Source organism: Thermobia domestica, chromosome 11, assembly GCF_964235325.1.
Source record: "Thermobia domestica chromosome 11, izTheDome1.hap1.1, whole genome shotgun sequence".
Lineage (NCBI taxonomy): Eukaryota > Metazoa > Arthropoda > Insecta > Zygentoma > Lepismatidae > Thermobia > Thermobia domestica.
The window spans coordinates 267,415,164-267,436,808 of NC_137464.1; the positions used below are offsets into that span (position 1 = coordinate 267,415,164).

A 21,645-nucleotide genomic window follows, 5' to 3' on the forward strand; every position below is an offset into this window, starting at 1 on the left:
TCTGGTTCGATCCCAGCTCATGCTAAGAGGACTTTGTGGTGGACAAGCACCGTGTGCATGGATTTTCTTTGAGATCTCCCACTTCCTTCATTCAACCATTTCATTCATCTCTCATCATCACCGTCTCCTTTAGCCTAACAGGCACAACCGTCGGAGGTAAAACTCAAAAATTTCATTTCATTTTTATTTTACCTTTTTATCCTTTTTTTTTTTTTTTTTTTTTTTTTTTTTAGATACTTAGATGATACACTTATAATACGAACTTTTCTTTGATATTGAAATTGACCATCCCTCAATTTCTCTCATTTCTAGGAGTGTCTCTGATGTTAAATTACAACAAGTATAACAATTATAAAATCTGATAAATAATCTTTCGCATGCTTTGTGAGTTTACAACAGCGATAATAGCAACTCTGCTCTGAACGACCAAGTAGTTATTACATAATTACAATGTGTAGATGACGGGATGTGCTTCCACTTGTGGCACCGTTACGGCAAGGTAAGAACACTCTGATTCTGATCCTATGGTTACACGGCGAGTACTTATTCGATTTTATATAAGATATAATGAATATCATATTTTGTAATCGATGTACTTGATTATAAGAACGATACAATTGTTTAGTAGAAATTCGAACAAATACTTTTTAGATGTGGGAAGGTTTTGGCAAGCTTATGATTGGTCCGTTAAAAGATTTAACAACGAAATCGATCAGTTAAAAGTTGATTATTTTAACTTGCTCAATTACATTTTTCAAAGCTAATTTTCAATCATGAAAAGTTGTATCTATTAAAAAAATACGTTAGTTTTTTTTTCGAAAACCATGTGAAATGAATATTTCTGAATATTATGATATTTATTTTTATGACATATTGATTGGCAGTTTTAACTGAAAACAATAAATTTAATAATAGCAAACTAATTTTCTCATATCTTTAACTTTATCCATTAAATGTTACATTAACTTTCATAATTAAAGATAATTCTCATTGCATAGTGTAAATTGTCATTTGTAATTTTAATTGTAATCAATTAATTTTGAATTCATTTAATTTTAACCGTTATTTTTTCTGACATTAGTTTTTAGAAACAATTATATTTTCACAGACTTAATTTTTAATTTTAATTCTTAATTTTTCTAACTATAGATTTTGGTATAGTAGTTGTGAAGGAATCAAGCAACTTATTGTATAGTTTGGAGCAATTCATGCAGGATGTACCAAAAAACACTTTACAATTTTGAAAACTCATATTGATTTATTAATTTATCTTACAGACATGGTTTTGGTGTCATTTTGTAGCAAAATATATCAAGTTTTGACTCACGTAGTACACTAGTTAACAAACAAGGCACCGCAAGCGCTAGCAGCAGTTGCAGCAAAGATAGCTGCCTTCACTAGTCTCGAGTGTGTTAGTCAAGTGTTTTGGTTTAAAGAACCCAAGTTTGCGAAACTGTGGAGCGTAATTTTCTTACAAAGTATGTTAAAGATGCTTCCAGTAGGCCTACTATTTATTAGTGGCATAAGTGTTTCATTGAAACTAGATGTTCAGTAAGACACAACAAACCTTCAGGTCGTTCCTGTACGACTGAAGACGTTGTAGAGCAACTGAGACAAAGCTTTCTGAACAGTCCTACAAAATCAATCTGGCGCGGCGTGCTTCTCGACAGCTGCATGTCCCACACATAGCAGTTTGGCGTGTATTGAGAAAACGGTTGCATCTCAAACCATACAAAATACAAATGGTGCAAGAATGAAAAGACACTAAGAGGATTGCTGGTTAAGGAATTTTGTATGAAAATGCTATATCGACTTTAGATGGGATGTGTGCCGCAATACCAATGGAAGTCCCATTGAACCTCTTTAGATATACGGTAAAAAAGAAAGAAAAAAAAATGATGTATTTGGTACAAAACAACACAAAAACCATGTGTGTAAGCTAAAGAAATAAATCAACATGAGTTTTCAAAGTTGTAAAGTCTTTTTTGATACACCCTGTACATACATACTTTCACTATAAGATGCAAAATTTTGAGTTTCTGCTTTCAAGTGGTAGTTTCATTATGCTAAAACAGATGTTCGTTGATCGACTGTATATAAGGCCACGTTTCCATTTTATATGAATCTTTTAGCTGTCATTAAAAAAAAAAAAAAAAAAAAAAAAAAAAAAAAAAAAAAAAAAAACTTGCAACCCAATTTTTCTATTTACTGTTTACACATTACAACTTTCTGAAAGCAACAAAAATATCTCCACCCATGCAGCAGTGCATTCTACTGGACAAATAGTGAACCTCCTCATTAAAAACATGTATTTTGGCGAACTTCCCCTCCCTGTCCCAAAGAATCCGTTGTTTTGGAAGCGGCGAAACTGTTTTTTTTTCCTTTATGTCAGCGGAAGGGCGATAGCAGGTAGCAAGTAAGACGACCAAGGAAGTTGCACATGATTCAACTCCTTGCAAGATGAAAAAAAAGTTATATATTCTTTGCAATACTATCTTTACATGGTAGAATATGGTAGGGTTTCAAGATTTTCTTTTTTTTTTTTTAATGACAGCTACAAGATTCATGTAACGTGGCAATGCGGTCTAAGACAGGGAATACATAATATAGATAATTCATCAAACATCACAAAATTCCAATTGAACTAAAATTAAAGATAAAAGTCTCTTTGTACCGTTTTCGTACACTGCTGGTAGAAGTCTCTTGAGAGGGGAAAGACTGGTTCCAACGTCAACATTTCGGAGGTTGTTGCACCAACCGTTGAACGACCGGAAAAGGAAGTTGGGGTCACAGGCTCTCTGATCCTCGCTCTCTTCGCAGGCATTGGATGCAGGTTCTCGCTGAGGACGAGGGATGAATGACGTAATGTCTACGTTTTGAAGGTCATCCAATGGGGATGAAGCGTCGTCATTGGGTCCCCTCAGCTGGCGCTTAGCACGAACATCAGACCCTCTACAAAAATAAACATCATAAGTTAATAGATCATTGATTTTATTTGCCTTAATGTGTGTGTTACACACAATGATTTCAACATACTTCAATAATAAATACTAAAAGTATGCTAAGATGTAACTAAAGTTTACACTGTATGCCTCTTCACTGAAGAAGTCATTTTAAATCTCCATCAAAATATTCATCTATCCTGTAAAATAAGTATACTTCTGCAACATTTTATTTAACCTGCGTTTAAATGTGTTAGGCTGCCTTCACACTAGGATCTTGTGAGCATCTCATGTGAACCTGTAGTGTGAAGGCATTGAATACTTCTGAGCCGCAGAAAAGATCGTTATACCAAAATGGAAGCCATGCTAGAGCTATAAGAAGATGCAGCTTTTAATTAGCGATGAATTGCAAGAAAAAAGAAAAAAGAGATATAGAACAATGCGGATTCATCCTATAAATCGATCAAGACTGGAAGAATGTTCATTTTACAGTCTGTTTCCTAAACTGAGAGACGATGAAAAAAAAATCAGTTACTTCAGAATGTCTATATCTTCGTTTGATGAACTGTAGAATAGTATAAAATGTGCATTTCATCAGAGTAACACCAAAATGAAAAAAAAAATCAACAAATATATGTACACTTTTCTCCATTCCAATTGAGTTCACGCTCACGTGTGAAGGGTTTTCGTAAGAATTCGTGTTATTTTCTTCCCTGCCAGCAGCCCGCTCGAGCCAGCTACTGACGAGGTGATTTTCATAGCAGTTCAGAGCGGGCGACTCACTTGCACGGAAGCACATGTGTGAAGACATACATTTAAGACAATGTAAAGTTAGCAGCTGCAGCTCACGCGAGCGGCAGAGGATCCTAGTGTGAAGACTACCTAGTATTCAGTTTCTAAGACTGGTATGCTAGTTTGTTGTACACCTTTGTGAATAGAATGGTATGGTTGGATTTTATTAACCAAAATCTTGTAAGTGTGTACAAATTCTGGTACTGTAAGAAGTGAAAATCCGCATTAATTTGAAACATATTGTGTGAATGTTTATATAAAAATGCTTCCATTTTGAAAGAAAGGGCATTAGTGGAATTGAAGCTAGGATAGCTACACTGAGTAAACAACCTAATACTTCGCGCACAATAAAAATGTTTATGTATGACTTTTGTTGAAAATGCTTAATTATGGAGACGAAGGCTATTTAAGGTGATTTAGTGGAATTTTTCGTTGGTCTGAATAAAATAACCGATAAACTTCACATACGTGTTAAGGCCTCAATACAAGAAAAAAAGTTTATCTGTGTAATCGGAAATGGATAATTACGAAGATGCGGCCAATTTAAGGTTAGTGTAAAGGGACAAGTTTTGCCGATAGATGTCACTACAATCTTCGTATCTCTCCCATGTGTTTTTTACCTTTCACGAAAATTTACAATTTCTTTTACAAATTTCAACGTAGGGACTTAAAATTTTTAGAGAAGGAACTTCATAACCTATTAAAGGGAAAAATCAGTGCCGATTTTTTATTTAGAAATTTCTTCATTGTTGAGACAGTTCCATTGTTAAAGGTTTGGGTATCCATTTCAATAATCAAGCCATTTCAACAATGAAGAAAATTGTAAATAAAAAATCGGCATGGATTATTGCCTTCGATAGCTTATGAAGTTACTTTTCTAAAAATTTGAAGTCTGTAAGTTGAAATTTGTAACAGAAATCGTGAATTTTCGTGAAAGGTAAAAAATACATGGAAGAGATACGAAGATTGTACTGCCATCTATCGACAAAAACTTGTCCCTTTAAACCAACCTTAAGGCAATTAATGGAATTGGTTGTAGGGTGATATCCTAAACTGTTCTTGTCTCCGTAATTAGGCGATTCCGACCAAAGTTGCAGATTAAGAATTTTCTTGTATTGAGATCCTGTACACGTATGCGATGTTTGTCGGTTTATTCCCAGAACACCCATATACTGTGTATGTTCCCGGAATACCAGTAGACGTGCACTCCCTTCGTTGTAAATACGCGTATATAGTATCTAAAATGAGAAGCTAGCAGTAAAAATAGCAAGTTTCCGAAAATTTCTGCTGTTTTATGCTTCCATTTGGGACTTAAAAGAAAGCGGAGTTTTGCAAAAGTTGTAGTGGAAGTCAATTTTCTGAATGTTGAAGAAAAAGGATTCACTGAGACCAGACACTTAGCATTTCCATAGCAATTCCTTATTTACATCACAGATGCCTAAAGGTATTTAAAAAACTCAAATTTAATTCAAGTGTACTAGTAGTTACTGATGGACACCCGTCTGAAAATCCTGGATCCAGCCCTAGATATATATAAAAGATTGAACATTTTACCTTTATATTGGAATTTTGCACACGCATTGTGTACATAATTATGTATTTTTCAAGAGAGTTTCAGATTCCTATTATCCCCAATTTTCCCGTTTCTGGTGTATAATACGGACAAGCGAGTGGTGCCGTTGGAAAGGATTCTATATTCTTAAAAAAAAAAAAAAAAAAGTATTAACCATGATCCTACGATAAATAGTAAGGAAACAGTAGCCGTTTGATTGAAAGTCTAGAATTTACCTCAAAAAGTGGAAATCCCAAAAGGGTTAATTATGTATCTTCGATAAAGAATTTTCCTTGCCAATTTTTGAAGCCAGTAGTAGATTTTTCATTTTCCGATTTTAAGTTAGTCTTCGGCTGATCGTGCCTTCGTATGTGCAACTTTAAAATGTTACAATTGTGGAGCACCAACTCTTGTGCAATGCAAACTCACCTGTTCAATTGGCTGAGCAATTCCTGGGAAGCGTACTCCAACAGAAGAGAGGTGTTTGCTAGGAGAAGCGCCTGACGATTGGGTTTACTGAAGGCAGCTGCTGTGCCTATTGGAGACTTCGGATCAGCTCCTCCATCTACAACACAAATTACAACACACTTATTAGTATTACAAGATTTTAAAATATTGCATACTGAATGTACCACATACATGCAATATGCAAAAAAATATTGTATATTGCATGCATGGGTTTAGAAGTAAGTGCAGAAAGAAACAAATACATGGAAATTCACCGAGATCCTAACACTGCAAATTATGGATGCGTCCAGTGACGACGCCAGCTTTAAGTTCTTAGGGGGGCAAAGGAGGGGCAGATGCATTTTCGGGGGGCAGCTATTTGCCATACCAAAAATGACATATTTATTACGTTTGACTTATTTTACATTACATTGTGTAATTTCGTTGCTGTTTTCATATTAGACCTATATGATTATAAATTAAACTTATTTCAAGTAAAATTTGGAACTAACAAATAAGTAACGTCTGCACATGAAATATTTTTCAATGAAACCTTTGAAGCCTAAACATAAATTGAATTATTTTCGCGTATGCTACAAGTAACACGTTCGTCTATTGTGCTGCCAAAATGTCTTGAGCCGTGGCAAAAATGAAAACTAAAGTCCACACCCTCACACACCCACGCGTTGAGCCAATAAGGGTTCAGCTGTTGCTAAGCGAGAGAAAGCGAGTGGAATTCCTTCAGCCGATAGCAGTGCTTGCAACGAAAGACTAGGGATCAAGTCAATGTGGTATATATATATATATAAAGAGAGAGAGAGAGAGACAGAGAGAGAATTTACGAGGAGCTGCTGAAAATATCTTAGTCCAATCCAGAAGGAGTGTAGGTACTAGGTAGAAAAATGAAACCGTAGTTTAAAAAAACATATCTCTGTATGTACAAATACAAATTTTCTTATTAATAATGAAATTCTTATTGTTTCTCAGGCCTTTGAAGTGATTAGTGTGCCAAACAGATAATTTCACGAACATCCAGATCCTATTACAACATATTGGTTCCACCAATGAAAGTCATCGACGTAAATTAATTAGGAAATCAGTGAAACACCACGGGACTCTTCTCCGTTATATACAGTGGTGAAGAAGTAAGTGGTTTAGTATAAACGTGGCGATTTCTCAACAAATTATGCTTTACATCCAGGATAATTAAAAGCAATGACTCTTCCCGAAATCATGGATGCAATTTGTGACATTATTCTTGAAAATTGCAGCATTTCAGCCAGTGGTGGATATAGCCCGGGGCCGGAAGGCCTAGGCCACCCCAGTTTTTGAGTGACAAAAATAATTTAAGCTATTATTTATATAGTTTTTAAGTGTATAGTAAACTTATGTAATAGTAATTATAGTCTGTCTGCTCCCCGGTTTCTCACTTTTTACCTTTTTTAGAAAAACTTGTGTCAGAGATTCTGGGCATTTCTTTGGAACTCGTCGGTAGCATAATTCAGAATGGCTTGGGTATGTTCAAGTTCTGGACAGTAGGAATAGTGGATTATGTGCTCAAAAGTAGGAGAGGTATTAGAACAATGGATTGCCGACAAACACCCTTTATAAACGTATGAGATGCTTTTTATGTAGCTGTCTCGTAATTCCATCATTGTGTCAATTAAGGAAGTAAGAAAGTGCCAATTTAATGTGAGATATGGATGTTGCACAATACTTTAACCTTAGGAGGTGAGAAAGACATGTCAAATAAATTTAGAAACATGAGAAACATGAAAGAAAAAGATAGAATTTGAAATTGACAAGCTTTTTTTGTAACACTGTTACAATTGGGACCTTGTGTCATTAAAAGAAAGAAGAAAGTCTGAGTTGAAAGTGAGATATGGATGTCTGAAAATACTTTAACCATGGGAGGTGAGAAAGACATGTGAAACATGGGAAACTCTAGATAAAGCATAGCTATATGTTAGGTAAGAATGGCGTAGGAGAAAGAGAGCCCTTTGATGTCTACTAAAGAAAGAAAGAAACATATACACAGGTGTACTGTAATTTTGGGTGGTCCAGGTTTTTGGAGGTGGAGGGGGTGTACTGTGCTCTGGACATTGCTTAATTGGGGGACTGTGATTTCTACTGCATGGAAACTGAAAAATATGTGAAAAAGAAAGAAATAGGAGACACCTGCTTGTATGTGTGTGTTCCAGATTTTTGGAGGTGGAGGGGGTGTACTGTGCTCTGGACATTGCTTAATTGGGGGACTGTGATTTCTACTACATGGAAACTGAAAAATATGTGAAAAAGAAAGAAATAGGAGACACCTGGTTGTATATGTGTGTTCCAGGTTTTTGGAGGTGGAGGGGGTGTACTGTGTTCTGGACATTGTTTAATTGGGACTGTAACATGCACCCTATGGAGAAATAGCAATGAGTATACTGAAGGAGAGAGAATGTAAGAAAGAGATAGTTACGTGTTACATTGCCCCATACTGAGAGACAGGGCACACGATTGCATAGGGGGAAGTGTAGTGTCCTTTTGAGCAAAGGACCAGTTTAAATTAACGTGGGAATAGTTAAAATTACTACAATAGAAAGCGAAACTTTTTTTGTGTGTGGATGAGAAAACGTCATGTTGGTTGCGACACACCTGTATGTCTAACTCTTTTTAGAAAAGAAAGAAAAAAAGATCTTTTAAGTTGTTAGGATATAGAAAGTTATTTGAGAAAATGTATGTGACATTTATTGTTGAGGGATGAGACTCCCTGTAATTTCGACTTGAACGTAACTCTTTTTAGAAAAAAAAAGATTTTTCTGACTTGTTAGAGAGAAAATTGTTTTCTACGCCGATAGAATGAAAAAAGAAAGAAAGAAAAAGTCCTTTTTGTGGAAAAGATTCTTGTTAACTTTAAAGAATAGCTTTGTACTTGTTTTGTGAAAAAACGGAAGTGTGTGTGTGTGTATGTGTGTGTGTGTGTGTGTGTGTGTGTGTGAACGCTGGAACCACCCAGGTTAACGAATATATATAACGAAGTTTGAAATGAGACCAGATTATATAGTCTGCTTTTAGCGTTGTGGAAAGTCGGGTTGTGTATTTTTTCTGTGAGTGTGTTGTTTGGAGAATAATTTTGGAATTACGTGAAGGGAAAAGTAAGTTAAAATTTACCATTTATATAAATAAATATTGAACTTGGATTTTAAATGTATTTACACGAATTAAAATGACTTGTGTTTGTTTTTATTTATTGGACAAATGTCAGATAGAACCGTTGTTATGAGACTTATTTGTGAAGATTGAAACACGGAAACCAGAAATGTTGTGCATTTCCTCAATGGTTTTTATGAGACGATTTAAAACACCAAGAAGCCCATAGTGAACGGACAAGTTATCTACCTACCTACCAATAGAGGTATGAACGGGAACATATAACAAAGCGAGAGCGAGAGAGGGAGGAAAAAAAAGAAAAAAGTTTGCTTCATTGTACGCTATGGACCGGAGTGCTAGCTGTTGCGGTAGGGAGGATTTTTGTTTGTTTGTAGTTTGACTTGAAGAGCGCGAACGATAGATGCGGGAAACACACATAAATGCGTTAGTGTGCGTGAGAGGGGTGAAGTTAGCCTGAATGCTGCTTCAGGCCCTTTTTTTATTCCTAGTTGAATGGAATGGAATTTACAAGGAAAGAAGGAACGGTGAAATCTTGTTTTTTTGAACACAGAAACTGCAAAAGTTTGTGTAAGCCATGAGAAAAGGAATACGAAATGAACGAAATCGAATAATTTATGTTGATATCAGTGGCGTATATGCGCTGTTTATTCAGATTCTAAGTGAGTATTTTTTTTCTTTAAAAATATGTGTGCCATTTGAAATAATAGAAATGAATTTATCAGATATACCTATGTAAAGATAGATTATAGTGTACTAAAAAGTACATGTGAAGTATAGAAATGTTAAAATGTTAATACTTACCTAGGATAAATTGTTTTGTTTGATGTTTGAAGCACATACGAAGCACTAATATATGGCGGGAAAAAAAAGACGGGAAACGACAAAATAATTTCGTCGGTAAACGTATGAGGGAATGCCGGTTGTACAAATAACACGAGACCGATACGATTTGATGCTAACCGCACAAAAGCATGTATGCTACTGACATGTGTTGCTATATAGGTGGCGTTGATGCAAAAAGACTAAAATTTTTTCCGTATAATAACTTTAAATGGGCGTAGCTCCTAAACGATTGATTATACGATAAAACGAACTACAGAAATCGATTTGTTAGGTCAAAATCTATATAGAAAGACACCCTACATGATAAATTTGAACAATTTTTTGTGGGGGCTAACAGTGGTGGCTGGGTATGTAGGGCTCTAACATTACATTTTTCGCTTTTTTGGCCAAACTATTGGTCGTAGAAACAAAAGAAAGGTATTTTCTTGAATGTTAGGACCTAATGAACACTACTATACAGATTAGAACAATGTAAATTGAAAATAATTTTAAATGGTCATAAATCCTAAACGGTTCATCGTAGGTGAAAATGGACAACAGAAATCGATTTGTCAGGTCAAAATCTATATAGAAAGACACCCTACATGATACATTTGAACAATTTTTATTTTTTTTTGAAATTTATATACAGGGTGTTCCAAAAGTACAGTTTTTTTTCGCTTTTTTGGCCAAACTATTGGTCGTAGAAACAAAAGAAAGGTATTTTCTTGAATGTTAGGACCTAACGAACACTACTATACAGATTAGAACAATGTAACTTGAAAATAATATTAAATGGGCATAGCTCCTAAACTATTCATCGTAGAACAAAATGGACTACAGAAATCGATTTATCAGGTCAAAATCTATATAGAAAGACACCCTACATGATAAATGTGAAGAATTTTAATTTTTTTCGATTTTATACAGTGTGTTCCAAAAGTATAGTTTTTTTATTTTTTGGGTTTTTACGCCAAACTATTGGTCGTAGAAACAAAAGAAAGGTATTTTCTTAATCGTTAGGACCTAAGGAACACTACTATACAGATTAGAACAATGTAACTTGAAAATAATATTAAATGGGCATAGCTCCTAAACTATTCATCGTAGGACAAAATGGACTAAAGAAATCGATTTATCAGGTCAAAATCTATATAGAAAGACACCCTACATGATAAACTTGAACAATTTTAATTTTTTCGATTTTATACAGTGTGTTCCAAAAGTATAGTTTTTTTATTTTTTGGGTTTTTACGCCAAACTATTAAACGTAGAAACAAAAGAAAGGTATTTTCTTAATCGTTAGGACCTAAGGAACACTACTATACAAATTAGAACAATGTAACTTGAAAATAATATTAAATGGGCATAGCTCCTAAACTATTCATCGTAGAACAAAATGGACTACAGAAATCGATTTATCAGGTCAAAATCTATATAGAAAGACACCCTACATGATACATTTGAACAATTTTAATTTTTTTGATTTTATACAGGGTGTTCCAAAAGTACAGTTTTCTTATTTTTTGCTTTTTTGGCCAAACTATTGGTCGTAGAAAGTAAAGAAAAGTATTTTCTTAATCGTTAGGACCTAATGAACACTACTATATAGCTTAGAACAATGTAAATTGAAAATAAAAATTTAATGAATTTGCATAAACAATATGGCGTCGATTTTTTTGAAACTTTGGAAATATGTTTATTAAAAGATATATTTTTATATGAATAGGTAAAATGAATAATATTACTAAAATAAATACCATTTTTGCGCGTTTTTACCGCGACCGGTGCGCGCCGCGCGTTTTTTACCGCGACCGGTACGCGCCACGCGGTATTTGCACCCGGAAAAAGGTTTTTGCGACGCGGGACGCGTAAAATATTACCGCCCGGAAACTGCGCGGGGTATTGCCAGTTATAAAAAACAAACAACACTCGGTAACTTGCTATGGTACATGTACACACACGCACAGTCTTATACACACTAATGTGAATATTATGGTACAGGTGGCGTTCTTCCAGAAACAAACATGGCGGATGGATTTTAATGTGTTTTCTTTGCATTAATCTAGTATACATTATTTTTAAAACACTAATAATTAAAAAATTTAAACAAGTTAACACGAACTTAACCGAACTTTTCCGAACATTGCCGAACATAAACCTAAGAGTTTATTTACAATTTGTGTACATGTTTATACATGTATTACACGAATGGTTCCGAACATAAACATAAAAATGTATTATGATTTACCGTACACGTTTTGTATACGTATATTTTGCATGAAATATAATTTAATTACCGTCCAAAATAATAATTATAATATTAACGTAGAGTATAACACTACTACTTGTATAAGCTACAACAGAGTTTGTAATCTCGTACCCAAACGCATTTCGTTTTGTAGTCTCGTACCCAAACACATTTCGTTTTGTAGTCTCGTATTCAAAAGCATTTGGTTTTGTAATCTCGTACGCAGATGCTTTAACATATTTTAAATTTAGTAACAGTAATATTACACAATATGATGTAATTTGTACCTTATGTTAGTGGGTTTAAAAATTCCTTTGTTAGTAGTGCTAGAAATTTCTTTTGTTTGCTTTGCTACAGGTGTTTAAACTGTTTTAAACCGGTTTTGTTATTTTTTTTGTTAGGCATTGTGTATATATACCCCCGTTGCTAAGGAAATATTATCATATGTATGCTGGTAACCGTACCTTCAACACAACATTTACTTAGTGAATAAATTCATAGAAACATATAATAAAAGAAATATTAAAATATTATATTTAGAAAAGAGTATTAATATTAACTGTATTGTTGCAGTTGTTGAAATTGAAAACAACAAAAGAAGAAAAAAAAACAAAAGAAGAAAGGAAGGAAGAAATCCTGATTTTTATCAAGTTTAGAATACATAACAGATTTACTTAGAAGATCATCGTAAGTATAATTATATATTATACATATTTGAATGATTATGTTTTTATACTTTGATTAAATATTGGTATATAAAGTATTATTTTTAAAAATTGTACTGTTAAATATTTACAATAATATTTTATTTAAAACATACGAAATTTGTTTTACCATTGTGCAAAACATATTTCTTAATAGATTCACCCTTTATTTTATGAACAAAGTTCTTGCATAATTTTAAAATGTTCACACTCCATTTTAACAATGAAGTTCTTGCAGAATTTTAATGATGATCACACTCCATTTTAACATTGAAGTTCTTGCATAATTTTAATGATGATCACACTCTATTTTAACAACGAAGTTCTTGCAGAAGTGAAGAAATAAAAAAATTAACAGAAAAAATAAGTAGAGCTTCTTAGAAGGAAACTAAATAATATTGTTAACTGAATAACACTATATTTTTATATATTGTTGTATTTATTTTAATGTATACTAATTTTTGTTTTTATATTTTACAGATGGAATTTCTCGGTGCATCATACGTAAACGAGTTTAACGAAATTGATGAAATTTACCTGGCTGGTGTCATAGAAGGCCTGAATACAAAGGAACGCGTGTTGGAGACCTGGTGGAGAATTATGGATAAGCAACGCCAAGGATTCCGTGGCAGTGAAAGGTATGATACCTTGCTATCAGCTCTTTTTAATTTTTACCATGATAATCAAGCACTTATATTGCAATATGCAATGTCTAGTGCTGACATTGTTGAGTTATTTGCACACGGATTTTTCCGTGAGCAAATCATGTACCAGTGGACACATGATAAATTCATTCATTTTAATTATTTTAATTGCGCACAAAGTGATAGGATGAATGCAGCAGAGGTAGCCGAATTTTGTAATTATGGATCGCGTTTTATTTTGGTTCATAATAATGTGTCACCATCTGTTGAAAATTCCGTAACCTCGGTCCACCAAGAAAGTCAATCCTTGGAAAACATACTTCAAGAAGAAGATTTTAATTTAATTGATGAAATTATTAATGAACAAATACAAAATGAAGCAGCAGATGGTACACAAACAATTGAAAATTCCGCAGTTTTAGTAAATCCCGATGAGTTTGGAACATCTGATTATGTGGAGGCTTTATTAAACGAGTTATGTGAAAACGGACAAAATCCTGTGGACGTTGTAAATAATGAAGTACAGGTTTCAAGTGTACAATGTTCACGGGATACTCGTGGTTACGGAATGGGTTCTCCACAGCCAAGTACCTCCGGTTACGTTCCTCCAAGTGACAGATGACAGACGGACATACAGATGTTCAAAATACAGGGGAAGGTAATTTCGAAGTAGTACATGAAAGCAGAAAAAGTTTCACTAAGTTTAACTTGGTGGGACATGAAATTGCGGTAAGGCCAATGGGAAATGAGGAAATTAGAAATCCTACGGCCTATATTGAAAACCTAATGAACTTCGCATTGGATAATGTATTGAACAATGCGAGACCTAATGATTTTGTTGGAATGTACATTGATTCGTCCAATAGTAAGGATAAGAAAGCAGTGTATGTTCCATGGAGACGCCGCAAAGACATTTCTGCTAAGTCCGTTTTAGCTTCTATTACTAGAGTGATAAATAGTAATGAAGACTTCCTTTTAGGTAATCATGTCCTCTTTCGATTTCATATAGTAAATTCAATGTTTGGTGCTGGAAGAACACGTGATAATAATTCCACACTAAACAAATATTTACCGTTAAATGAATTTTTAGTACAACATTTGGTTGAGCTTCCGGGAACCGATAATGACAAACTTTGTTTACCTAAAAGTATTGCTTGGGGTATAGCAAAGCATACCGAAACACGTCGAAATTTGAGTAATTTAACAGATCCAACTAGAGATACATTAAAAGGTAGAGCAATTAAGCTTTGTACTCAGGCAGGTGTTAGCGTTAAAGGTGGTTGCGATTTTAATGACGTAGAATTGTTTCAGAAACATTTAACTCCAAACTATCAAATTATTATTTATTAAAAAGTACCCGAAAGCAAACGTGAATTTAGAGTACGTTATCCGGAAACACAAATACAAAGACCAGAGTTACAAAATGCAAAACCCATCTATATTTATTACGATGAAAGGGGACGTATTGGACATTTCCGTCCTATTCGTACTATAACGTCATTTTTAAGAAAAGAAAAGTATTGCTTGCATTGTTTAAAAGGATTTAAAGGTTTGAATCGTTATCATAAGTGTGAGTTAATGTGTTCATCTTGCGAACATATGCACAAAGTAGATGTTACGATGGATAAAATGAAATGCAATGCATGCAATAGATATTTTACTAGGGGTGAATGTTTCGACAATCACTTAAAAGGTAATAAAATTGGCAAGAATGTGTGTGAATATGTCAAAGTTTGCATCAACTGTAATGCACTCTATGATTTAAGAACACGTAAATCTGATCATACATGTGGTGAATACTTTTGCAGTACGTGTCGTGAACATGTACAGGAAGGTCACTCATGTTATGTGAAGAAAGTAAAACCTACTCATATCAAGAGGTTTCTTTATATTGTCTTTGACGTAGAAACCATGCTCAAACCGGAAAATGAGCGTGGGGAGCGAGAACACGTTGTTTGCTTGGTATGCGTTAGACATGTATGCCATAAATGTATGAATAACGGCATTGATAAAGCCTGCAGTACATGTGGTGATGAAAACGGTAACCGCTCGTTTTCTTTTAAAACCATTGATGAATTTATTACACATATTTTATTAGATAGACCCCAATTTAGTAAAGTATGTGTCATAAGTCATAATGGTAGTCGATTTGATAGCATTTTCTGTTTGAGATCTCTCATTGAGTCCCAGCATACAGGGTTTGTATGATAAATAATGAGACCAGGTCTGGAAACATTGTTTTATTGATCTGATCTGTACAGGGACTTAAAAGCTTTCGAAGTACTCTCCTCTTGCGTCGATGCACTTCTGCAATCGATGTTTCCACGCTGCAAACGCCCCCTGGAAGTCAGCAGCCGGCATGTCCTTTAGAAATGTGGTCACGGCTGCTTGGATGGCTGTGACGTCTGCAAAACGGGTTCCTTTCAAGCGTGGCTTCAGCTTCGGGAAGAGGAAGAAGTCGGCCGGGCTCACATCTGGGCTGTAGGGTGGTTGTGGAAGGACTTCCACCCCAATCCGGGTCAAAAAGGAGGTCACTAAGAAGGCGGTGTGGGCAGGGGCATTGTCGTGATGCAACTTCCACCGGCTAGCGATCGCCGGTCTTTTCCGCTTGACGCTCCTGTGCAGTCTCTCAAGGACTTGTTTGTAGAAGGCGGCGTTGACGGCTTGTCCTTGGGGTACAAACTCCTTGTGGACCACCCCCACATTGTCAAAAAAAACAATCAACATTGTTTTCACCTTTGACTTCGACATTCTGGCCTTCTTGGGGCGCGGGGACGCAGGAGTGTGCCACTCCGCGCTTTGACGTTTCGTTTCAGGGTCGTACTGGAACACCCACGACTCGTCACCTGTTATGACGTCATCTTCAAAGTTAGGGTCACTGTTCATGAGGTTCAACAGTTCCTGACAACAATCAACACGTCGTTGCTTTTGTTCGTCAGTCAACACTCGCGGCACCAGTTTCGCACAGATTTTTCTCATTCCCAATTGTTCCGTCACAATCTTGTGCACTGTTGTGTGGTTCATATCGAGTTCATCAGCAATCAATCTCAACGATAATCGACGGTCTGAGTTCAGGAGATCCCTCACTTTTGCCACAGTTTCGTCCGTAGTCACTGTTGTCGGGCGTCCAGCCCTCTCCAGATCCTCAACGCTTTCCCGGCCGTTCCGGAACGCACTGTGCCAACGAAACACCTGGGCTTTGGATAGGGCTTCCTCTTTGTAGGCCTCCGTGATGAGAGAAAGCGTCTGAGTAGCCGTTTTCCCCAGGCGAACGCAAAATTTGATCGCATAACGCTGTTCGATGGAACCCTCCATGTTTGTTGATTTTCCGCCGTGACAAGAATGTGCACAAGGGCTTTGTCCAAGGCTTGTCCGCGCTCCACTAAGGCTCGGAGCCAACTGACGCGCGGTGCGTTGCTTTGCTCGGACCCCCCCTACATCCTCCATCACCGACAAACCCGCTCCAGCGACACGCGCGCCGCGGCGCGGCGAGTCTCATTACTTATCATACAGACCTTGTATCATTCCAAAAACTTTAATTCAGGGTCAAAAGATTTTTAGTATTTCTATTCATAACAAAATCATTTTTAGAGATAGTTATTTGTTTGTTGGTGTAAAATTATCAAAATTACCTAAGACGTTAGGCCTTTCAGAAAATTTAAAGAAGGGAGATTTCCCATACTTGTTTAATACAGTAGAGAACCAAAATTATGTAGGACCATATCCGGGAATAGAGTACTATGATCCTGAATCGCGATCTGGTGAAGAAAGAAAGCGGTTGGAGGGATGGCACCAAGAACGGGTGCAATTGGGAGAGCAATTTAATTTGCAAAAGGAAATGTTGGAGTACTGTGAAAATGATGTGAGAATTCTCACAGAAGCTGTTATTAAATTTAGTAATATCATAGAAGAGAAAACGGGTGGATTACAATGTTTTCTAGTATCGTCTACGATTGCAAGTTTAGCCATGCAAACATATCGTACATCATATCTTCCAGAAGAAAGTATTTCTGTTATACCACCTTTGGGGTACCATTATAAAACGAAAACCAGTGAAAAAGCAATGAAATGGCTAAAGTATATGGAACACCAATTGGGTATAGAAATCCAGCATGCTGGACGAAACGGAGAACAATCTTTTGGAAGGTATAATGTTGACGGATACAGCGCAGAGCTTAATGCCGTGTTTGAATTTATGGGATGCTACTGGCATGCCTGTAAAACGTGTTATCCAAATAACCGTAATGCCATAATAGATAATGCACATGGTCCGTACAACACATTTGAAAAAAGGTACGAACATACGGAAATCCGGCGAAAATATTTCACAGAAATTCTAAAAATGAATTTGTATGAAATATGGGAGTGCTCTTGGGATAATAAAGTACGCACAGATGTAGATTTACAAAAGTTCCTTAAAGAACATTGTGATACTACTGCAGACTTTCTTATTCCTAAGAGTTGCTACAACGGAGGCCGTACTGAAGTATTTCGTTCATATGTGAATTGTGCGGACGATGAATCCATTTTTATTATGATATTACATCGTTATACCCCTACGTAATGGCAAGGAAACCTCTTCCGGTGGGGGCACCTAAGGTGCATAAGGGGCCGGTTTTCCCAGATGTGGGAAAAATTCATGGGATTGTAAAATGTACTGTATTGGCTCCTAAACAACTCTTTTTTCCCATCTTACCGTATGTAGCGCAAAGCCGATTAATATTTGGACTTTGTAGGCTATGTATGGAAGGAGAAACTATTGATAATTGCACACATAGTGATACTGAACGTGCATTAACTGGAACTTTTTGTACACCAGAGCTTCACCGTGCTCTTGAAAACGGATATAAAATCGTCAAAATTTATGAAATATGGGAATTCGAACTCATGGGTTCTGAAGATCGGAATTCACCTAGTTTATTCCGGGACTATGTGAATACGTTTCTTCAGATGAAGCAGGAAGCTTCAGGCTATCCTGCTTGGTGTAAAAGTGAAGAAGACAAAAATAAGTATATTGACGATTACTATGCTCACGAAGGCATAAAATTAAATAAAGATAATATTAGGACGAACCCTGGACTTAGACAATGCGCGAAGTTGTACCTCAATTCCTTATACGGAAAATGGGGACAACGTACAGATATGACACAGTGTGTAATTATTGATAGTGGGACAGAGTTCCATAGGTACCTTGCTACACCGAGATATGAGGTTCATAGTGTTATTCCAGTTGGTGATGAACATCTTATTCTAACATATAAAGACTTGGAAACCGAAAATGTACCTCTGGAATTTTCCAATGTCATCCTTGCTGGTTTTATTACTTCATGGGCCAGGCTAGAATTATATGATTTACTTGTGACTGTAGGACCTAAAGACGTAATTTATTGTGACACAGACAGTATTATGTTTACGTGTAAAAAAGATAGGGAACCTCCGTTAAAGCTTGGCAGCTATTTGGGTGATCTTACTGATGAAATTGAAGAAGGGTGGGAGTTTGTAACGTTTATAGGATTAGGGCCAAAAAATTATAGTATGCGGCTTAAAAATGCCGCAGGGGAATTTCGGAATATTTTCAAAATTCGGGGAATTACACTAAATGATAGGACCTCTCAAAGAATAAACTTTGAGAGTTTCTATGGATTAGTGACAGGAAATATTAATTGTACAATTATAGAAAATCCAAATAGCATTGTGCGGAAACAGGGCTTCACTATCTTTTCACGTAAAGAGACAAAAACACACCAAGAGGTAAACAAAAAACGTAAACGTATTGACGATATACAAAGTGACGAACCAATACCAAAGACAAAAAGTTTACCTCATGGATATGTACCATAATAATTTTAGCTTGGCTTATAAGTGATTGTTTTTATTTATTTATTTATTTTTTAACAGATCATTAGTAGAGTATGACTATTTATTTATTTATTTATTTATTCCATCGTTTGCTGTGCAAACTTATAAATTGTAAACCAAAGTATACATTTCATTCTAGTCATTCATTTATTCTAGTCATTTATTCATATTCTAGTCATTTCAAGCTTTAATATTTATTTTTTAACTTATTTTTAATTTATTTTTAATTTATGTTGTTAATTGTGTGAGTGAGTGAGTGTGTGAATGAGTGTATATAAAGTAAAGTATCTATTGTATGCATTCAGTTTAATACAAGATGTTAAAGTTTCAACATCCATCAACCATTTTAATTGCTGGTCCTTCACGTGCAGGTAAAACATGTTTTGTAAATCGATTATTAAATGAACGTGATCAAATGTTTACTATGAAATTTAATGAAATTGTTTGGTGTTATGGTGCAGTCATACCAAATTTAGATGCAAGTTCAGAAATTCGATTTATAGAAGGAATTCCAGATATGAATAATTTTGAAATACAAGAAAATTCATTATTAATATTAGATGACTTAATGTCTGAAACCAATGGTGATGTTGCAAACTTATTTACAAAATATGCACATCATAAAAAATTAACAGTAATATTTATTGTTCAAAATTTATTTCCAAAAGGAAAACATGCTCGTGATATAAGTTTAAATGCACATTATATTATAGTATTTAAAAATCCTCGTGATAAATTACAAATACAATATTTAGCAAGACAAATTATGCCACGATATAGTAAACAAGTTGTGAATGTGTTCGAAGATGTAACACGTGAACCTCACACTTATTTGTTATTTGACTTGACTCAAAAAACAAATGATGCATTACGATTACGTACAAATATTTTTCCTAATGAAACACTGCATGTATATGCAAATGTAAAAGACAGTAATTCAATCATTTACGTTTAGTTTAGTTCAAGATGTTGAAGGTGAAACAACACTTTGATACTCTCCGTGCTTTGTGCAAATGCAAAAGCGCAAAGCGAAAACAAATTATACGACATGCATCTGGTGATTTAATACGTACTATTTCACAAGTTGCTAAAAACACAATAAAAGGAAACATTCCGTTGAATTCGCGTCAGAAGCAACGTTTACGTAGACATAAAAAGATCTTGCGTGCTTTATCTGCACAACGTACAGCATTTAATAAGAAAAAGAAAATTTTATTACAGAAAGGTGGGGCATTTTTACCATTAATTTTAGGACCATTACTTGGTGCAGTAGCAAGTAGTTTGTTTGGAAGATAAGTATGTCGGAATTTCGTAAAATGATATTAGTGCCTGAAAATGCAATGCAACAAATGCATGCAAATATAAAATCAATAGATTCACATCAATCGCGTTTAGATGAAGAAATGAATAGTATTTTACAACGTCGTAATCTTAGTATTGAAGAAAAATGGAAATCGTATCAGCAAGCATTACAACAATATTTAAATTATACTTCATCAGTTTCACAAAATCCAATTACATTACCTATTATTGAAAAAGATGTTCCTCAAACATCATCATCATCAACATCATCTCAAGAAGAAGAAAAAAATAATTCTATTTTACCGTTTGTATCGGACATTTTACAATCAGTACCAAAAACACAACGAAGGAAAACAGATCTATTATTAAAACAGTTAACAAGTTCTGATAAAATTCATTGGGATCAATCAGGAACAGTACGTATTCAAGGAAAAATAATACCAGGTTCTAATATTATTGATTTAATAAATGATGTTGTTCGTACACGAAAATATTCAAGAAATCCGATAGGCATTTACGAGTTTAAAAATTTATTGGATGATCTTAATGTACCACGTGAATTTATTTCTACTCCCATAGTGAAATCACATAACAAAGTTAAAAAATCACAAAGTCCAACACTAGTAACAAATATTTTTAAAAACTGGAAAGAATATAAAATGTAAATAAAAATGGGAAAATTGTCAAAATTATATTATGATTATACGAATCCTGCTTCTTTATCAAGTATTAAAACATTACAAGAAAAACAAAATTATCAAAAAAGAAAATTAAAAATTGGTTAGCATCTCAAGATGCATATACATTACATGCACCAGCACGTAAAGTGTTTGAACGTAAACAATATTATGTTAGTGCACCAAATGAAACATTACAAATGGATTTAGCAGATATGCAAAATATTGCAAACTATAACAAAAATTATAAGTATATATTATGTTGTATTGATATTTTTTCACGGTATGCGTATTGTGTTCCCTTAAAAACAAAAACAGGTCCTGAAATGGCAAAAGCAATCAAAAAAATTTTAAAAAATTTTAAACTACCTGTGTTTAATGTACAAACGGATTTAGGTACAGAATTTTATAATCAACATGTAAAACGTTTATTTAAAGAATACGAAATTAATCATTATAGTGTACATTCAGAAATTAAATGTGCATTAGCTGAACGG

General features: G+C 34.8%; 1 protein-coding gene across 1 annotated transcript in view; it reads right to left on the reverse strand.

The window, feature by feature from the left end:
- LOC145665066 (uncharacterized) overlaps positions 1 to 21,645 on the reverse strand; it is a 133,938-nt gene that overhangs the window by 30,088 nt on the left and 82,205 nt on the right. Inside the window, exons 14-15 of the mRNA XM_081732326.1 lie at positions 5,716 to 5,851; positions 2,675 to 2,952 (exon numbers count right to left, since the gene is read on the reverse strand). Of these exons, the coding sequence (XP_081588452.1) occupies positions 2,675 to 2,952; positions 5,716 to 5,851 (414 nt within the window). The remainder of the gene's footprint in view (positions 1 to 2,674; positions 2,953 to 5,715; positions 5,852 to 21,645) is intronic.